This window comes from Mus musculus, chromosome 12, assembly GCF_000001635.26.
Source record: "Mus musculus strain C57BL/6J chromosome 12, GRCm38.p6 C57BL/6J".
NCBI classification, from domain to species: domain Eukaryota; kingdom Metazoa; phylum Chordata; class Mammalia; order Rodentia; family Muridae; genus Mus; species Mus musculus.
This window is the reverse complement of record NC_000078.6, coordinates 108656971-108675692: the sequence shown is the minus strand read 5'-3', so window position 1 is coordinate 108675692 and position 18722 is coordinate 108656971. Positions and strand designations below refer to the sequence as shown.

The window sequence follows — 18722 nt, the reverse complement described above, 5'->3', positions numbered from 1 at the left end:
CAGGGTGAGAGATGAGAGTGATACGTAAAGGGTGGCTGGCCTGCCTACCCTGACAGGAACTCTTACCCGCTGCACCCTCCTTAGCTTGGCTCCCGCCAGAGCAGCAGCCAGTCCTGATGCAGAGCTCTCATCATGGTTGGTCCCCTGGGCTCCTCCAGCTGGCAGTGGGGGTGGGGGTGGGGGAGTAGACCCTGTGGGTGGAGGTGGAACTGGGGGTGGAGGCGGGGGTGGAGGTCCACTACAGGAGAGAGTGGTGCTGGCTGCCGATGAGGGATGCCCAGGGGGGAGAATGGGCCCTGAAAAGCAAAGGGGAGGAGTCAGTCTCCAACACCTAGGGGTGTCCAGCTACTGTTTTTATTCTGGGTCCTTCAAAAGATTGGAGGGCAGCTTGCTCATCAGAGATGAGGTGCAGAAGAGTTTGTCTCAGGAAGGCCCTACAGAACCCAGCCCCATTACAATCCCTTCCTATTCCAATCTCCCAGCATTGGGTGCTGGCTACACTGGCATATAGTCACTTAACACCCTTGAGCACAGCAGAGCTCCTCTTGCTCTGCTCCTGCCTCTCCAGTGTGTGTGAGGAGTTCCTGGCAGTGCCGGTTTCCATTATAAGTACTTGGCTGCATCTTAGGTACTGACTGAAGTTGGTCTCAAGATGTAAGTGGGACTTGTACTTGGATCCTAGGGTCTCTAAGAGGTAAGGAACTGTGGGTCCAGAGATGACCAGGAATTTGGGTCAAGGAACCACCGAGGGCTGGCCTCCACTATGCACCTAGTCAGGCACCTCCAGTGAATCAGACACTGTGCCATACACTGAGGGGAGTAGACCCTCAGGGTGCTTTTGGTCTAGTAAGGTCAGCCAACAAATCACAGAGGAGAACACAGACTTGTGCTGCAAGGCTCGCTCTACTAGAAGTATGCACAGGAAGCCTGTCGGAGCTGAAGCTCTTGGATGACTGCCCTACAGAGCTGGGAACACACAGGAGAGGTGATGTCAGGACAGTGAAGGAAGTAGTGCTGAGCCAAGAGGATGGGACGTATGGGAGGGAGACATGCTGGTAGAACTAGACTTGCTCAAGCCATGTTCAGAGGCCTGGGCAGCGGAGGGGAGGGAGGTGCTGCAGCAGCTGAGAGGACAGGGTGTTGGAAAAGCAGGTAAGGTGGTTTGCCATGAGGATGCACTGGGGGGTCAGGGCCTCGGACAGGGCTGGAGGAGGGAGTCTCCCCTACCTGTGGCCGAGATTCTCCTCTCCAGAGACTCCTGGCGGTGCTGCTGCTCCATTACTTGTCTGGAAAGCAATCACAGCAGACACCTTGAGCTCTCTGTGCCCACGCTCCCACATTTAAAAGCTGCTGCTGTGGTACTTCTCATACCCATAACACTGGGCTTTGTTTGTGTGGAGGAAAAAGGATTACCCTGAGTGCTGTCATAGGCACCACCCACTTTCTTCTCTTTTCTTTTCTTTTTTTTTTTTTTTTTTTTTTTTTTTGGTTTTTCGAGACAGGGTTTCTCTGTGTAGCCCTGGCTGTCCTGGAACTCACTCTGTAGACCAGGCTGGCCTCGAACTCAGAAATCCGCCTGCCTCTGCCTCCTAAGTACTGGGATTAAAGGCGTGCGCCACCATGCCCGGCTTTCTTTCCTTTCCTTTCCTTTCCTTTCCTTTCCTTTCCTTTCCTTTCCTTTCCTTTCCTTTCCTTTCCTTTCCTTTTCTTTTCAGAAAGGGTCTCTAATTGATCTAGAACTTAGCAAGTAGGCAAGGCTGGCTGGCCAATGAACACCAGGGTTTGTCTGTTTGCCTTTGCCTCCTAAACTCTGGTATTCAAGTGGCTGATGCCACATCTAACTTTTTAAGGAAAACAAAACAAAACAAAACAAAAGAGTGCTGGAGCTCTACTCAGCGCCCTGCAAGCACGTCACTGGCTGAGCTAACCTTCCTGTAGCCCTGGGCTGCCTCCAACAGAGACAGAGACAGATGGAAGAGGACTGATGAGCTGGACACACTGAGTAGTAAATACCTCAGAGAAACCTGTGTGACCCTCTGGCCAACTGAATTCACTCAGTGGCGTGAGTGGGCCAATGGGCTTGTCTGGCTGTTTGGAGCCACTGTGGTGGCAGGAGAAATGGAAGCTATGCCTCATTTTAGTCCTTTAGAGGGCTCCCTGGAACCACAGGGTTACTAGGCAAGCTTCAGAAGGAGTTTAGGGAAGTATGAGTCTGTGGGCGATGGACCTGTCCCCTTAGTCTGCAGTGGCATGTGCAGGCATCCTCTGTTGCCCCTGTTGTTAGTGGCCTCAGCTCTACTGGGGAGCTTTCAGTCAGACATCTGTGGGACGTGGGGTTACCTTCTCTGGATGTCCATCTCCTCAGGAGAGGGGCCATTCTGCACCTGACGCTGTGTGGAGGGGCCTGTAGGGAAGAGATGCAGAGTGGAAAGGTCAGAGGAGGGAAGAAGGGCCCCAACACAGAACTGTAATGGCACCCTCTCCACCCTCCAGAGCCCAGAGGAGAGATCCTGCCTGCCTCTAACAGTGGGCTCTCACACCCGTGAAGCACCTGCACACCTTTATCTCTCTCTGTTTCCTGTGGCTCTCCCTCTGAAGCACAGTGGAAACTAAGTTCTGCTCACACCACTCTGCTTTTGTTTAAACAGCACCTGCTGTGTCTGCCCACTTGCCACTGTCTCCTCAACCCCAACCCTGGTATGTTAAGAATCATGAGTGAAGGACTAATACCTTCAGCTGGTGACGATCAAGGCCAGATGGAACCTAGGAACTACACGTGTGTGGGGTGGACCCTCCTTGGACCTGTTACTCACACTGGGAGTCTGGGGCTGTGGGAAGAGGCAGTGCAACCCTGCACGGCTCCCTTTGTTCTGGGCCACCATGAAAGCTCCTAGGCCATACCCACTTTGGACCTGAAAGGATAGAGTCCCACTGCTGAACCTCCTGTTCTCAGGAGGGCTAGTGCTGGGACCCATATTTAAAGAGAAATCCAGGCTGCAGCTCCAACCCAAGAAAGAGCTGATCATTCCCGAGGGCCAGTGCGCATCGTCCCTTTGTAAGTGTAACCAGTGGCTTGTGCAAACAGCTTTGTTTCCACTTTTGGGTGAAGTGAGCGTGAATCTACACCTCAGACAGCAGGTAGTCTCTTTAGCCACTCACTTCCCAGAAGCCCAGGGTCTTAGTGGTCTTCCTCTTCTTCTGTACAGAAAATGTTATTTCCTAGCCGGGCGTGGTGGCGCACGCCTTTAATCCCAGCACTTGGGAGGCAGAGGCAGGCGGATTTCTGAGTTCGAGGCCAGCCTGGTCTACAGAGTGAGTTCCAGGACAGCCAGGGCTATACAGAGAAACCCTGTCTCGAAAAACCAAAAAAAAAAAAAAAAAAAAAAAAAAATGTTATTTCCTATGGGAGCCTGATCAGAGCAATTCCCAGACAACTTTTACTCAACCTAGATTTCAACTGTAATTCTCACACAGCTAGGAGAGTGCCCATGAGGAAGGACTTGGGACCACCAAGGAAGCCAGGCCCAGGAAGTTAGGTAACTTGCTCAAAGGTGCAAGAAGCAGAGCAAGACAAAGCCCCTGCCACAGCACCTGTCTCATTCTCAAGTCCAGTTTCAGCATGGTGTCAGTCAGACTGGCTTGAAGAGTGAGATGGTGGACTCACGTGCCACCTATAGTGCCCCAAGCTGCCCCATCCCTGGACGGAGCATTCAGGTGCAGACTTGTGTCTGCATAGCAGAAAGGAGTTGCTTGACCTCTGCCTTGCTCATTCTGGTGAAGGCAGGTTTCACAATGCCTCAGCCCAACATTCTGGGACTCTGCTCTTAGCCTGGCCAAGGCTGTGGAGGTTTAAATGAGAAATGTCCTCCACAGCTCTGGCTACGTGAACACCTGGTCACCAGTTAGAGGTGGTGTTGGGGGAGGTTTAGGAGGCGTGACCTTGCTGCAGGAAGTGTGTTATGGGGGTGCTCTGCTCCTGCCTCCACCCCTTCCCACCATGACAAGCTCTATGGGAGCCAAAGTGAGTGAGCTGCTTTTGCTTATGGTGCTGTCTTACAGCAGCACACAGGTCACTACTACATAGGCTTTAGGTTCAAGCTTGAACAACTGAACTCACCCTGGGTCTAGACTGCTTTCCTCCTTCTGGAGGCCAAGTTCCTATTCTGGCAACCTTGTGTTGCTCCTTGTCTGAGGCTTTGTCCCACCTTATGACTAAGACCCGGAATGCCTGGTCCACACTGGCTGATGATGCAAGGTCTGCTCAGCTTCTGGCCTGGCTTGGTTACTATGGTTGTTTCTTTTCCTGTTAAGACGCTCTGAGAGCAGATATGCTCACAGTGTGCTGCTGTCATTTACTTGGTCTTCTCAGTCTTCATGCTGACCTAGACTCCCTACACCCTCAGCTAACCTGCTACTACAGAAAGCTGGGGAAGGCCATCAGGAGCCACAGTCCCTTCCAAGCCTGGTGCTCTATCCTGAGCAGGAAAAGATGCTCTTGTACATGTGAGGCCATCTTTCCTAATCCATTTTCCAACCACATGTGCCATGGCAGATTCTGACAGAAGGGCTGGGAGGAGGTTTCTTCTTCTATAATGGTTGCTGGTCTCCTGAGAAGCCCTGGAGAAGAGCTCACTTAACAGGGGCCTCTCCAGCTAGGCAGCATTTCTCAAGTGGGAGTAGATGTCAACAAGAAAGCTATGGTCATCCATCCTGTGCTGAGCTACTGCAGATAACTTCCCTTATGGCTGTAACCACAGGCCAAGATGGTGGACTCACGGTGTCACCTCTTGCCTCCTGGGCTGAGCTGTGACCCTGCAGGATAGGGGTGAAGAGAAGGAGGGTCCCTGATCCCGCCCCCCAATACCTTCTACAACTCAGTATTTAAGGATATTTATTTTATTTTAGTTAGTTTGGTTGGTTGGTTTTTCAAGACAGGGATTCTCTGTTCAACAGCTCTGGATGCCCTGGAATTCATTCTGTAGACTAGGTTGGTCTTGAACTCATAGATATCCACTTGCCTCTGCCTCCCAAAGTGCTGGGACCGAAGGCCTGCACCACCATGCCTGCCTTAAGGGTATTTTAAAAAAAGGATTCATTTTATGTTTATTTATGTGTATGTATCTGTATCTGTTACATGAGAATGGGCACCATGAAGGCCAGAGAGGGCATTGGATCCCTTGGAGCTGGAATCAAGGGTGGCTGTGTAGGGGTATAGTTCAGTGGGTGATGTGCTTGCTGCACAAGCTTGAAGACCCGATCTTTAGCGTCACGTAAAGCCAGGAGTGGTGTGTACACCTGCAACCCCTGCAGGGCATGCCTGACCCCTGTAGGTCCAGCCCCCATAGTGGGCCTTACTCCCAGCAGCAAGCCAGGCAAGAGGCAGAAGAGAAGAGCTAGGAGAACTACCTCCTGACACCCTTCCTCTCGGAACACAGAGAGCTGCTAGCATAGAGGCTGGGCCTCAGGCGGAACTGGAATCCGAGCTTCTCTGCTTCAAGCTATGACGGTTCTTAGGAAGGACTGGCTGCTTGATGTTGGGAAGGTCTGCTTTCTAGCCTCAAGTACAACTACTCACTCACACTTCCCAAAGACCTGGCAAATCAGAGGATGTCCTTTATCCTTGAAGGTCACATGGTGGGGATCATGTCAGAAAATAAACAAGAGGAGAGTGAGAAGGGCATCTCCACCCATGGGACCACAGGAAGCAGAATGACAGAAGGAGAGATGCTCTGGCTGGAGAGGACAGAGCAGAGTATAGCTGGAACATGGTGGGAGTCAGGAGACTGAATCTCTGAGAGTGAGCTCAGCACTAGGCAGGGCAGAAGCACACAGGGATCCACTGGAGGTGACAGGCAGGTAAGAGCAACCTCCTCCATCCTTCACAGCTTCTTCAAGCCTCAGTAAGCTTGCTGGTGGTGCCTGCCTTTAGTCCCATGTCCTGGATCCTACGCAGGAAGGCCTTCTCTTCATGGATGAAAACTGTCTGCTCAGAGCTGTGCCTTGAAGTCTGATGGAATTAGAAGGGGTGTTGTGTAGGAGACCAAGCTCTGCTCTTCCAGTCCTCCCACTAGTCCTCCACCTCACCTTTCAGCCCCTTCCCATTCCTGGCTGTACTCGTGTACTCTCCAGGGTGATTTTATCCCCTGTATTTAATTTTTACATTTTGAGACAAGGTCTCACTATATAGCTCAGGCTGGTCTTGAACTGCTAGCCTCCTGGGTCTTTGCTGGGTTTGCCTCTAAGTAATTAAGGCTTCCTTCCTTCTTTGTACCTCAGTTTCTTATACATGTGAAAGATAGAAATAAGGACCATTTATCTCCAACCCTCCCACCCTGCCTTTGGTTCTGGGGATTAAGTCTGGGACAAGTGCTCTGCCATTGAGCAACCGAGCTACTCCAGCCTCCAAATATCTACAATTCAAAAGGACAAACAAGAAAACATACCAAATTATTAATAGTGGGTATCTTAGGATCATGGGGATTTCTCCTTATTTTGAATTTCCAAATTATGCATGAGTAGCAGGTACCACCTTTGAGACAGGTAACAAAGTGGTTACAAGTCCCTCCAGTCCCCGGCCGGCCGGGTGTCAGAGGAGGCAAGGCTGACACCTGCTCCTAATGAAGGCTCTGCTCCCTCCCTCCCCACCAAATGACACTCTGGACAGCAGCCTCAACTCCTCTGGGACAGAGCCCAGGCTAAGTTTCCAGCTCTCCTTGTTAGGAAAGGTATCTCTTGGGCTTCTGAAAAGATGGAACCTGAGATCCCAGGAGTGCCAGAGACAAAGGACCCGTACCCGCTCAGTGAGGCCTGATGTAATTTCTGGCCAGCAAACGACAGCTGCCTGCTCTGAGCTGGGCAGCTGCCCAAGGCCTCTTGAGTTGCTCTCTGCTTCCCTTGCTACCATCTTTCTAGCTGCCTGTTTTTCCTCTTTCCCTTTTGGCTAGAGACTAGGCCCTTCCGCCTGTATGGCGCTCTTCCTGCTGCTACATAAACAAGTGTCTGTGTAGGAAGGGAGTCTTACTTACATAGACAGAGAGTTACCAGGCCCAAGCCACATAGGAATGGGTAGGAGGACTGGGGCCAGCTCCCAGGACAATGTCCCCCAGCCCACGAGCCTTCTAGTATACTCGTACTATCCTCAGTCCTGGTACACAAATGCCTCCACATCCATACTTACAAAGCAAAGACAACTCCTGTGTCAAGCTCACGAAAGGACAAATGCTTGAGTGTCCCCACCTTCCACATTTTTGTTTTTTGAGACAGGGTCTCACTGTGTTACTCTATGGCCTGGAGCTTGCTATTTAGCTGGTCTGTAACTCACAGAGATCTGACTAGTCTCTGGCACAGCAATTTAGGCCCATGATGGCTAATGGCCACTGGCTGTTACGCTCAGATCACATCTTTGCCTGCTGACCTGCTACCTCTGGTCCTCCAGCAACATTTCCTCACCCCTGAGCCCTGGCACTGGGCTGAGCAGTTACAACTCAGCAACTAGACAAGCAGATCGTGTCTGGCCCGAGAGCATGGACTGCGACAGCCCTGTGGCATGGAGAGTCTCTCTTACAGACAGGGAGACTGCTTCCAAGAAGGTAGAAGCCCAGGCCACACAGAGAAAAGAGATCACTAGACTGTGCCATTGAGCTTCAGAAATAACATGCAGAGAGGAGACCGATGACAGACAGAGACCTGGTGTCAGTGAGTATTCCTCTCTGGTCCTCCTCCTTACATGGAGACCCAGCAATAGGGCAGCAGTTTGCTCAAGGTTATGTCCACATCAGAGACAACACAGAGCCAGAATCCAGCCTCCAGTTCTCAGGTCAGAGCACCCTACCCACGGGCTTGGCTTGTTCAGGTGATCTCCTTAGGCAAGTAGCTCTTCTAATACCATCCCCTCACCCCCTTTCCTAATAACTCGTTAAGGATCACAATATTAATCTTAAAATGAACCTCAAACTGGATTACAGTAACCATCTACTACATTTTTGTGGCTTACAAAGCATTTTCATATCACTTTAGGGGATTAATTTTCTCAATTCTCAAATAGGATGTATTAATTTTCCTTTACAGCTAGGGAAACTTAGACTCAACTTGGGAATGGAGGACATCTTGCCTCTGGAGTGATCAGGCCTCCACTGGGCAGTGCAGCTAGAGCAGAAGTCCAGGCCTCCCGATGCTAGTTTATCCTGCCAATTCTGCAAGGACCCTAGACTCAGGGGGAGATGCTCTCCCCAGGATGCAGCACTCAGCCCCCCTACCCCAGCCCCAGCAGTTGGGAGAGAGGAATCCCAGGAGGAGCAGGAAGGAAGGGGAGAGCTCCATCACCTACAGGTCACTCTGCAAAGCACGGTGCAGTCACAGTGGCAGAAGCAGAAGCAGTGAAAGGTCCACTCCCTGCTGACCATTACCGGCAGAGCTCCTCCGCACAGTCTGCAAGGTGCCTTGCGCATCCTGGCCACTTACCTCCTCTTCCTCAGCCGCCTGGCTGGTGCAGTGGTAACTGATATGCTGTCCTGTGGGCAAGTGGGCTTCACTTTGTCAATCTTTAATGAAGCTTCCCAGCTAACCTATCAGAGCCCTCCTGGCTACCTGATTCCAGCATGCTCCATGGGCCCTGAGGGACTGTGCAGACCCCTTGCAGCAACAGGGCTACCAGGTGTTTGTCTGAAGGGACCTCCCAGCCTAGCTCTCTTCTTACTCTGATGGAAGCAGAGATGAGTTCAGGAAGAGGGGATGGAAGCAGGCAGAGGAATTCCTGGGCACTTTTTCCACTGTCTCTTTTGGCTTTTCTCCTAACTTGCTCCTTTCATTCATAAATTCTTCCCTAGCCTTACCAGCTCCAAGGTGTGCAGGACTGCCCCACCCCTACCCCCAAGTCTGCCAGCAAACATCCATTTCACACTGCACTGCCACCCCTGCTGTCCCCAGGCAGTGCCACTGCATTTAGCCATGCCTTAGTGCTGTCATGCCAGTGGGGTACAGTGACAGTGTCTTCTGTGTGGCAGGCTGTCCCTGGTTCCCAAAGCCTGGCTCTACAGCTGCTGTAGTTGTTTCTTCAGGGCGTGACACGAGCATTGCCTTCCAGAGCACAGCTGGCTTTGATGGCTACATGGCTTCCTGGCTGGCAACTATGGCCACAAGACAGGCAAGACTGACATCCAGGTCCATGGGAACCAGGCCCTGAGATGCTGGACATCACTCCCTCCTGCCCCATAGCTGCTCCTGCTTCTTGGGGGTTGTGCTTGACAGTTTTAACTGTCAACTTGACATAACCTAGAAGCCCCTGGGAATATCTTATAGGGGTCCAAAAGAGGAGAAAGCTACTTGAGAGCAAACAAGGATGCATTTATTCTCTTTACTCTTGAGTTTGGCTGTGACTAACGCTTGAGTTCCTGCTTTGTTGTCCCTGAAGGGATGGATGGTCTATAACTCTGTAGGCCACACAAACCCTTCTTCCCCAGGTTTCTTCTGGCCATGGTGTTTTATCACTCTGTATAGGATGCTAGCATTGTTTACAAGACATCCCGATCTCCTTGCGTGGACTGTGGTTTCTCCTGCTTTTGGTCTCCGCCCTCTCCCCTGAAAACTCAAGTGCACATTCTCTGGCTTTTCTAGCTCTAAGCATTGTGTGTTTTCATTTGGGGGACTTCCCAACAGCCTCCCACTGGCCTCTTCTCAGGCTTGCTCTTCAGGCCAGTGCCCACAGGTTGACGATCAGAAAGTATAGTCCTTCCTCACCATTCCCTGGACAGGGACCTATAGAGATTCCCTAGTGGTTCTCATGGGAAACACCCTATTTGGGATCTGGGGGGCTTCTTAAATTCCTGACCTAGCATCTTACTGCCTCTTCTCTTCAGCGACTGTGCTAGTCTTATTTCTACTTGACACAAACTAGAGTTATCTGAAAGGAGGGAACCGCAGCTGAGAAAATACCTCCATAAGATCCAGCTGTAAGGCATGTTCTTAATTACTGATTGATGGGTAAGGCCCTTTGTGGTTGCTGCCATCCCTGGGCTGATAGTCTTGGGTTCTATAAGAAAGCAGGCTGAGCAAGCCATGGAAAGCAAGCCAGTAAGCAGCACCCCTCCATGGCCATGGTTTGAGTTCCTGTCCTGACTTCCTTCATCGATAAACAGTGGTAAGTATATGCCAAATAAACCCTTTCTATCCCAACTTGTGTTTTGGTCATGGTGTTTTGCAGCAATAGAAACCCTGACTAAGACAAACTGGTACCAGGATTTTAGGGTATTGCTGTGACAGACTCTATCAATGCTTTGGGAATATTCTAGAAAGCCATCAAATGTTGAAATCAGTGCAGAAGGATGGGGGGTCTAGCTGATGAAGTTAAAGAGGGAAGTATAAAAACTCTCGAGGCCATTTGCTGTTTTGAGTTAAGGTTCAGCTGGGGCTGAAGAACTAGCTGTGATTAACAAGATACCAGAAGTACCAGAACGAAACCTTTGCATTGCTGGGACACTCAGTGCTGGTAGGCTGGAGCTGAGAATTTGGTGGTGTTTAAGAAGAGACCAGCAATGTTAAGTGAAATCTTCTGGGAAGTTTCCTGAGAGTCAGCACACAAGCTGTGCTCTAGAGGCAGCCAAACTGGTAGTATGAGTCAAGCATGGGGTACTGGTTTTGAGAGCATGAAGTGGCCATGCAGAGCAGCTGAGGTTTCGCACTGTGAGAGGCTATTGGTGAAAGTGCAGTCTCAGTGGCAGTTAAAGGCCAAGGGGTGAAGGGTTCATACAAAAGTTGAAGCTTGGTACCGTGAAGAGAGCCTATGAGGGGCTATTGGTGAAGGTATAGCCCAGTTGCAGCAGAAGACCTCAGGGTTCTGGGGTCTTTTGGGGAAAAGTCAGAACCATGGGAAAAGCACCAAGAACAGCAGCAGCAGTGGAGTGAGGCAGCCAGAGTCTAGCACACACAGCAGTGTGTGTAGAGCAGGAGAACTGCCCCAGTCTCTTTGGAAGAGCCCCGAAGATCTCAAGAGAATCCAAGATAATTGGACCCTGCGCTATTTATACTGTTGGAGTTTGGCTCATAATGCACTACTGGTTCTTTCCTCTTGAAGAAGGTATTTAATTTAATTTTGATTTTTATAGGAACCCATAGCTGAAAGACTTTAAACATTAAATTGGATTATTTTAGACTGAAATTTTAGTGTGTTTGAATGTATGAAGTCTGTGGGACTTTTAAAGGTATTTATGATTTTAATGAGACCTAGATGAGAAAGGAAGAATTGTGGCTCAATACTGATGTGTTTGCATGTCAAGTTGAGAAGGGGCTGGTTGTGCTGGCTCGTCTTATTTCAATGTGAGACAAACTAGAGTTATCTGAAAGGAGGGAACCTCTACAGAGAAAATGCTCCAAAAGATCCAGTTGTAAGGAATTTTCTTATTTAGTGATTGACAGGGGAGGGCCCAGCCCACTGTGGGTGGTGCCATGCCTGGCTTGGTGGTCCTAGGTTCTATAAGGACAGGATGAGTAAGTCATGGAAAGCAATCCAGTAAGCAGCCCCCTCCATGGCCTCTGCATCAGCTCCTGCCTCCAGGTGCCTGCCCTGTTTGAGTTCTTGTCCCGACTCCCTTCAGTGATGTGCAGTGAGATGGAAGGGGAAGCCAGATAAACCCTTTCTTCCCCAACTTGCTTTTTGGTTCTGGTGCTTTGTTGCAGCAACAAAAGCACTGCTTGGACCAGGCTGCTAAGCCCGTGGATTCCTCCCTCCCTTCTCTGTGGGAGAGAACACATGCCTCCCTGGGATTGCTCTTCATATGGATACCTGTTCCCACCATGCTTCTCTGAAGCACTTGTAACTTTATTTTTAATGACAGGGTCTTGCCTTGTAGCTGGGGTTGGTCTTTAAAAAAAAAAAACAATTTTTTATTAGATATCTTCTTCATTTACATTTCAAATGCTATCCCAAAAGTCCCCTATACTCTCCCCCCACCTCCCACTCTCCTACCCACCCACTCCCACTTCTTGGCCCTGGCATTCCCCTGTACTAGGGCATATGATCTTTGCAAGACCAAGGGCCTCTTCTCCCAATGATGGCTGACTAGGTCATCTTCTGCTACATATGCAGCTGGAGGCACAAGCTCTGGGGGTACTGGTTAGTTCATATTGTTGATCCTCCTATAGGGCTGCAGACCCCTTCAGCTCCTTGGGTACTTTCTCTAGCTCCTCCATTGGGGATCCTGTGTTCAATCCAATAGATGACTGTGAGCGTCCACTTCTGTATTTGCCAGGCACTGGCATAGCCTCACAAGAGACAGCTATATTAGGGTCCTGTCAGCAAAATCTTGCTGGCGTATGCAATAGTGTCTGCGTTTGGTGGCTGATTATGGGATGAATCCCCGGGTGGGGCAGTCTCTGGATGGTCCTTCCTTCTATCTCAGCTCCAAACTTTGTCTCTGTAACTCCTTCCATGAGTATCTTATTCCCCATTCTAAGGAGGAATAAAGTATCCACACTTCGGTCTTTCTTCTTATTGAGTTTCATGTGTTTTGCAAATTGTATCTTGGGTATTCTAAGTTTCTGGGCTGGGTACATTTACACAATGGAGTACTACTCAGCTATTAAAAACAATGAATTTATGAAATTCTTAGGCAAATGGATGGATCTGGAGGATATCATCCTGAGTGAGGTAACCCAATCACAAAAGAACTCACATGATATGTACTCACTGGTAAGTGGGGTTGGTCTTGAACTCATGATCTCTTTGCTTTGATCTCCTGGGCCAAGAGGTAGGATTGCCGGTGTGCATTACCACACACCCCAAAAGCATGTATGTTTTTTTTTTTTTTTACAAAGTTTTGTTTTTACTTTATGCATATGAGTATTTGTTTGCATTTATGCCTGTGCACCAAGTGCCAGGGAAGTCGGGAAAGGACTCTGGGTCTCCTGCAAGTGGAGTTACAGATGGTTGTGAGCTCCCATGTGGATGCTGGGAATCAAACCCGGGGCCTCTGGAAGAGCAGCCAGTGCTCTTAACCACTGAGCCAGCTCTCCAGCCTCTTCTAACTGGCAAATGTCTATAAATCCTTAAGACACACAGCAGGCATGGTGTTAAGATGTAGGTACAAAGTGTCTCCCAAAAGTTCATGTGTTGAGGGTATGGCAGTGCTACTGAGCGGCAGCAGGTAAAGGACAGGACAAGGTCAGAGCAATGGGGATGTGGGGCCTAGTTTGAGGATGTGTCAGTGGTGTGGCTCGACAGTGTACATCTGTCTCTGAAATTCTGCCCTACCTTTTTCCTGCTTCATGGCCTCCATGAGGTAAATACACTCTCCTCAATGCCCTTCTACCACAATTTAACTTATAGAACTGAGACTTCTGAAACTAAACTGAGCCAAACATTCTTTCTCCTTTAGGCTCCTTAAGTACTTTATCATAGTGACAGAGAAACTTACACAACATGGCCACCTATCCAAGGAACCTGCTTCGTTTCCTTTGTCAGTGCTCCGGGGCTTTACCTGGAGGCCATAAGCCTCTAGTTTCCTTCTACTGTAGTACTTGACGACATATACCTACAGTCTCTTCTCTTAGCCTAGCTGTGAGCTTAATGAGTGTAGGACCATTTCTAATTCATTTTGCTATGGACTACAAATCCCACACTAGGTCAGTAACTCCCAGATGCAACTCATTCAATTCACACAAATGACCCTGTCTAGATGCTAGGGACAGCATGGACACAAACTGCTGCCCAGCTTATCATTAAGAGACAAGGTAGGCAAGAAGACATAATACAGAAAAGAAGAATAAAGCCGAATGGGAGAACGGTGCTAAGGTGATTGCTGGGGGCTGCTGTGTTGCTATGTAGACAATGCTAAATTCTGAACCCCAAGATCTGGTTGCCTCCAGATAAATTAATTCTCATGGACCCCAGCTTTTTGTTGTATAAACCTTGCTCCCTAATTTAAAGCTATTGGTTAATAACAGGCCTGGAGAGAAAGGTGGGACATGAGGAATGAGTGACGGGTCTCAAGAGGGAGCAGGGGGAGAAGGTGTCCATTAGATGGGATGGACCAGGAGCATGTGGCTGAGAAGTGCACTCTGAGGATGAACTGATGGAAGAAGGCAGCTTGGACAAGACTCAGACTGCAAGTGACAGGGACATGGACTGGATGTAGGAGAGTAGCATGCAATCTGCCAATCCAGGCTTACAGCTTGCAAATACAATACCAGGGCTCCCTGTCTTCTGTACAGGCTAGCCAGACTATATAATTCCTTTACACTTGTTGTAACACGCTAACTCTAACTGGGTGATGTGTAGGCAGTTCCCAGAGAAGTGAGCAAAGGAACTGTGACCTTAACAACACATTGAGTGTGCAGGTCCTAGGTCAAGCCCTTGTGTTTCTGGGAAATGGTAGGAGGCTATGCATCTGGATAAACCTGAGCAAAGTGAGTGTACAGAGAAAATTCAGAAAGGCAGCCAAGACCAGGGAGGCAAGCCCTGTAAGGGTTCGGACTTCATACTGAATTAAGACTGATGGCCCTCAGAGCTCTGAGTAAGATGTGACCAGGTTATACTGAACACTGGAAAGATCTGCTTGCAGTGTGGAAGAGACTCAAATAAGCTAAACACAGAGGTAGGCAAACTGACTGGGTGGGTGTTATAAAAATCCAGTTTTGAAAGAATGGATAAACCAATGAACACAGGCGGCAGACAAAATGGAACAGAGCCTCATGATCAGATGCCACATCTACTCTAGATAGTGAAGGCTGTATCTCTCAGGACTTGGCTTTGTGAGCCTTGGGGGTGGCTATTTAACTACAACATTTGAGTCAGCTCTTCACACCCAAGAGTTGAAGTTGGCAAGAAGCTACTTTTAAAATTATTATTATTGTGTTTTTTGTTTCTTTTGAGACAAAGATTCATTATGTAGTCTGGGCTGGTGCTAAAACTTGAACCAATCTTCCTGACTCAGTCTCCCAAGTGCTACACCTACAGGTGTGCATTGGAGTTACTCTGTGGGAAAGAGGTTATACATGCTATGAGAGAAAGAAAATGGACATCAATGAATTCTCCACTTACATTCTCTGTCTACAAAGATGGGCCAAGTGAAGTGTTCATAAATAGTTCTGATGAAGGTGTGCTATCCTTACAGTTTGCTAGCTACCAGACAAGCAGAGTCAGTCCTTTGGGAGACAGTGTGATGGGCAGAGATCTGGACTGCACACTGAAGTCTTTATCATTAGTGTGGTATTCAGCAAATTATGGACTGCTATGAGCCTTTGTTTTCTTGTCTTTAAAGAAGAGGCAAGAATTCCTAACCTCTCTAGAGAATTCAGGAGATACTATGACGATGCAGGGAGGAGATGTACAATGGCAATGTGGAAAGGGAGGCTCTTGTCTTTCTCTAAGGCACTTCTTATAGTCCTAGCGGCATCACACTACCAATGTGAGTGTCAAAGGGGACAGGAGCCCCAGAGATTGTGTATGACAGCGCTTCGATCCTTAAAGCCTCCCTCCCTCTTGTCTACTTTACGTGTGCGTGTATGGAAGCTAGAGCACAGCTTTCAGGAGCTGGTTCTTTCCTTTCACCACTGTGGGTCCTGGGGACTGAACTATGGTTGCCAGACTTAGCAGCAAGCACCTTCCCTTCCTCAACTAAGCCATCTCATCAGCCCTTGTGTCCACTTCAAAGATAAGGAAAGTAAGACTTGGCATGGGGGCATGCAGAAATAGATGTGTTGGGTCTATGTTCACTAACTATAACAGAGTGTAGAACAGATGCAGGCAGCTAGGGCACAGAAGGGTCCCCTGCTTCTAGTTTGTGTCCCTCTTGAGCTGCCTGTGTTGGCTATATGTAGCTCACCTCGCTCGTCTGTTCTCTGAGTATGGAGGACAGGCGTGTAAGATAGCTATGCTCTGGATCACCGTCTCATACTATCATTGGGTCTGTGGGGTTTCAGGAAGCCTGAAGCATCAGTAGCATGTTGCCATCAGTGTTGAGGAAGTGACCTTGGTGCTGGAGGAGAAGGCAGCTTTTCTCTCCTGGGATGTAAACTGCAGATGAGCCAGTACTACTTTAAAGGAGATGCTCTGAGATTAAGGGTCCCCATGCAGGGCACCCTAAAAAGTTCAGGCCTTTCCAGAGACCTTCATGTAAACTCCCCACAGAGACCATGTCCTCCTCTCCTATTAGCACTGTCACATGAGTGGGTGATGAGAACTCCTGCTTTGTAAGGAGAGGCATTTCAAGCTGCTGGAGTGATTTTTCAACTGATAAAGAACTTGCACAATGTCTTGTGTTGCACTCAGAACACCCCTGTGAGGTAGGTGTGACAACCCATTTCACAGATGGAAAAACAAATTTAGAAAGGGTGAGTACTTTGCAAAAGAGCTGGAGAACAGATCTATCTTGTGGGAGGTATGAAGGTCTCTGTGCTCACAGATAAGTACTAGGGAACCAGGAATGCTGAACACACAGAGTTGTCCCTTCAAAGGGAGGGACACATAACCTGTTATCTGCCCAGAAGGTTGGGAGCAAACGTGGTTAACAGCCTGGTGACCTCTGTGCTATCTATGTGGCCGAGACCACACAGGATCCTCCCCAGACTCTTACTGTGAGCTTGTCAATCTACAGAACTCATCTTTATGGAAGATGTCACACGTACTTTACAAAGAGTTTTGATGTAGTCACATCTTAAGCTTTGTTGTATATACAGGACTGAGTTAATTATCACCAGGAAAGCACCAAATTGTGCTGTGCTTAAATGTGCCTAAACTTAATTATTTGGGGTCAGACTCCTGAAGTTTGAACCAATAGTTAGGCATGTTGGACTGAACTGCTTTCTTATCTCTCACTCTGCTGGTCATGGCGGTTACAGAATCCGAATCGAAACCCCACACACTGCCCAGGTCTGCATCCACAGCTCCTTCCACAGCTCACACACATCACGGCCACATTCACGGGGACTTCACCAGGGCTGCTGCTTGGTTTGGGGTGCTGTGCTTCTTGGTTCTGGTGGTGCTCAGCAGGCCAAGGTGACGGGTGCGATTTCTGTGTGAGACAATTCCATTGACCATGTCCCTCAATCACAGATAGCACCCCTCACCTTGAGCCCATTTTCACAGATGGCAAATGGTGCTGGCGGTTCAGGAGCTTCATCGTGGTCTTCAGGAGAGGGTACAGAAGCAGGAAGCGAGGGGTATGTTTGCAAGGTGCACAATACAATGGAAGAACACATGGTGAACCCACTCGCTCACTCGCTCATGCATGCACCACAAACACTTGCATGTCAGTCTCTTAGGGTGTAGATAAATACAGATATGGAAGGCAACTTGCTCCAGAGAAACTCAATAACTGAACCCAGCCAACCAAGAGTCCTGGGAAGGATCCAGGTTCTCTGAGCATCTGGAGTGAATCCACATTCAGAGTGGTACATAAGAAATATCACAAGCAGGAGAGCGCACTACGCCAAGTCATAAAGTAAGTCAAAGGCAAGGTGCATTGTGGAGGGCTGTGCAGGTCATTGACGTAAACAGCACTGGCAGCCAGGCTGGATGGATGCCTGGCCCTTATCTGGAAAGGGAAGTCAAGGCGAACTTGTTGGTTTGTCCATACAGTCAGGAGAGGGACGGTAAATCTATGGGCTGAAGATGAGGGAGCTGGGAGGAGACCATGAGATAGAGTTCTCCTGGGACTTGGCCCAGCACACATCCCTTCCTCCCCAAACATGGTCTAAGGCAGCTGGAACTGTGTTAAGGACTTTGGGTTGTAAATGAGCTCCAGGCCTGCCACATCCCCAAGCCTTGTCAGGGTGTACCTGGCATCAGGTATCAGGCTGGCTTTTGAGGTTCTAGGGACCGGTCTTTAATTTCCACACCTGGCTGAATCCATGTGCTCGAATGTGCTGTGCCAAGTGTTACCGTGAGGATAGAGGCAAAAAAAATACAGTAACAGGGGCACACTGAGGAGAGCGAGGAACTATGGGGATTCTGAATTACGTCAGGCAGGTGAGGAGGGAGAAGGGGTCAGAGGTGGGGAAGGCCTAGCAGGAGCAAAGTGTGAAGGGGACTTGTGTATTGTTGGCATGGAGACTGTTACAAAGCTCAGGTTCTCTTAGTGAGGTGGGTAGACAAACACAGAGGGCCACTGTTTACAGTGTGGCCAGTAGGGGGCAGGGCAGATGGAATGAGCAGAGCCTGGAAACAAAGCCTGGGTAGGAAGTGTGACCTTGGCCCAAAAGGCACACCCAGAGGAAGCCATACCAACAGCCAACATCCCCACTGCAGGGGAGATGCAAAAAACAGTTTAGGAGTTCTATCTCTTCCAGGGAAAAGTTTCATAATTTCTAGCAAAATAAGGTTTGTGGGAAGCAAAACTGAAGCTGACTTCAAGAAGCTCTGAGGTTTAAGACTTCACCCAGGTTCACAGTGAGGAGATAGACCAAGCCTATTCACAGTGAATCCTAGAGAAAATGCTGGCCCCTGGTACTCCTCAGAAACAATCTGAAATCAGCCCAGCCTAATCTCAAGCCTGCAGCCTTTTGATCACTCATCCTCCTGCTCTGCTTCCTGCCCCTTTCCAGACCAAGTTAACATCCAGGATTTCCCAGGCTGCAACTTCTGGTAGCCAGTTCATGCTTTTAAAGGAGCCACTACCTCCACAGAGAGCTTGGACACACTATGTGGCTGACCCCTAACTTCAGGCTAAAGCTGTTCTGCCCTTATTTGTCTTCAAAACTCCTGTCATTACTATTTTTATCTTCATGATCTC

The 18722-nt window shown here is 49.1% G+C and overlaps 1 protein-coding gene and 1 non-coding gene across 9 annotated transcripts in view; both read right to left on the bottom strand.

The window, feature by feature from the left end:
- Window positions 1-18722, bottom strand: part of Evl (Ena-vasodilator stimulated phosphoprotein) — a 133836-nt gene that overhangs the window by 12824 nt on the left and 102290 nt on the right. For all 8 annotated transcript variants that reach the window (XM_006515470.2, XM_030246555.1, NM_001163394.1 and 5 more), the window contains 3 exons: window positions 2341-2404; window positions 1228-1286; window positions 67-296 (listed from right to left, as the gene is read on the bottom strand). In XM_006515470.2, coding sequence (XP_006515533.1) covers window positions 67-296; window positions 1228-1286; window positions 2341-2404 — 353 coding nt within the window. The remainder of the gene's footprint in view (window positions 1-66; window positions 297-1227; window positions 1287-2340; window positions 2405-18722) is intronic.
- Mir342 (microRNA 342) lies at window positions 16975-17073 on the bottom strand. Its single transcript, NR_029771.1, has one exon. It is a non-coding gene; the product is annotated as a microRNA 342 (primary transcript).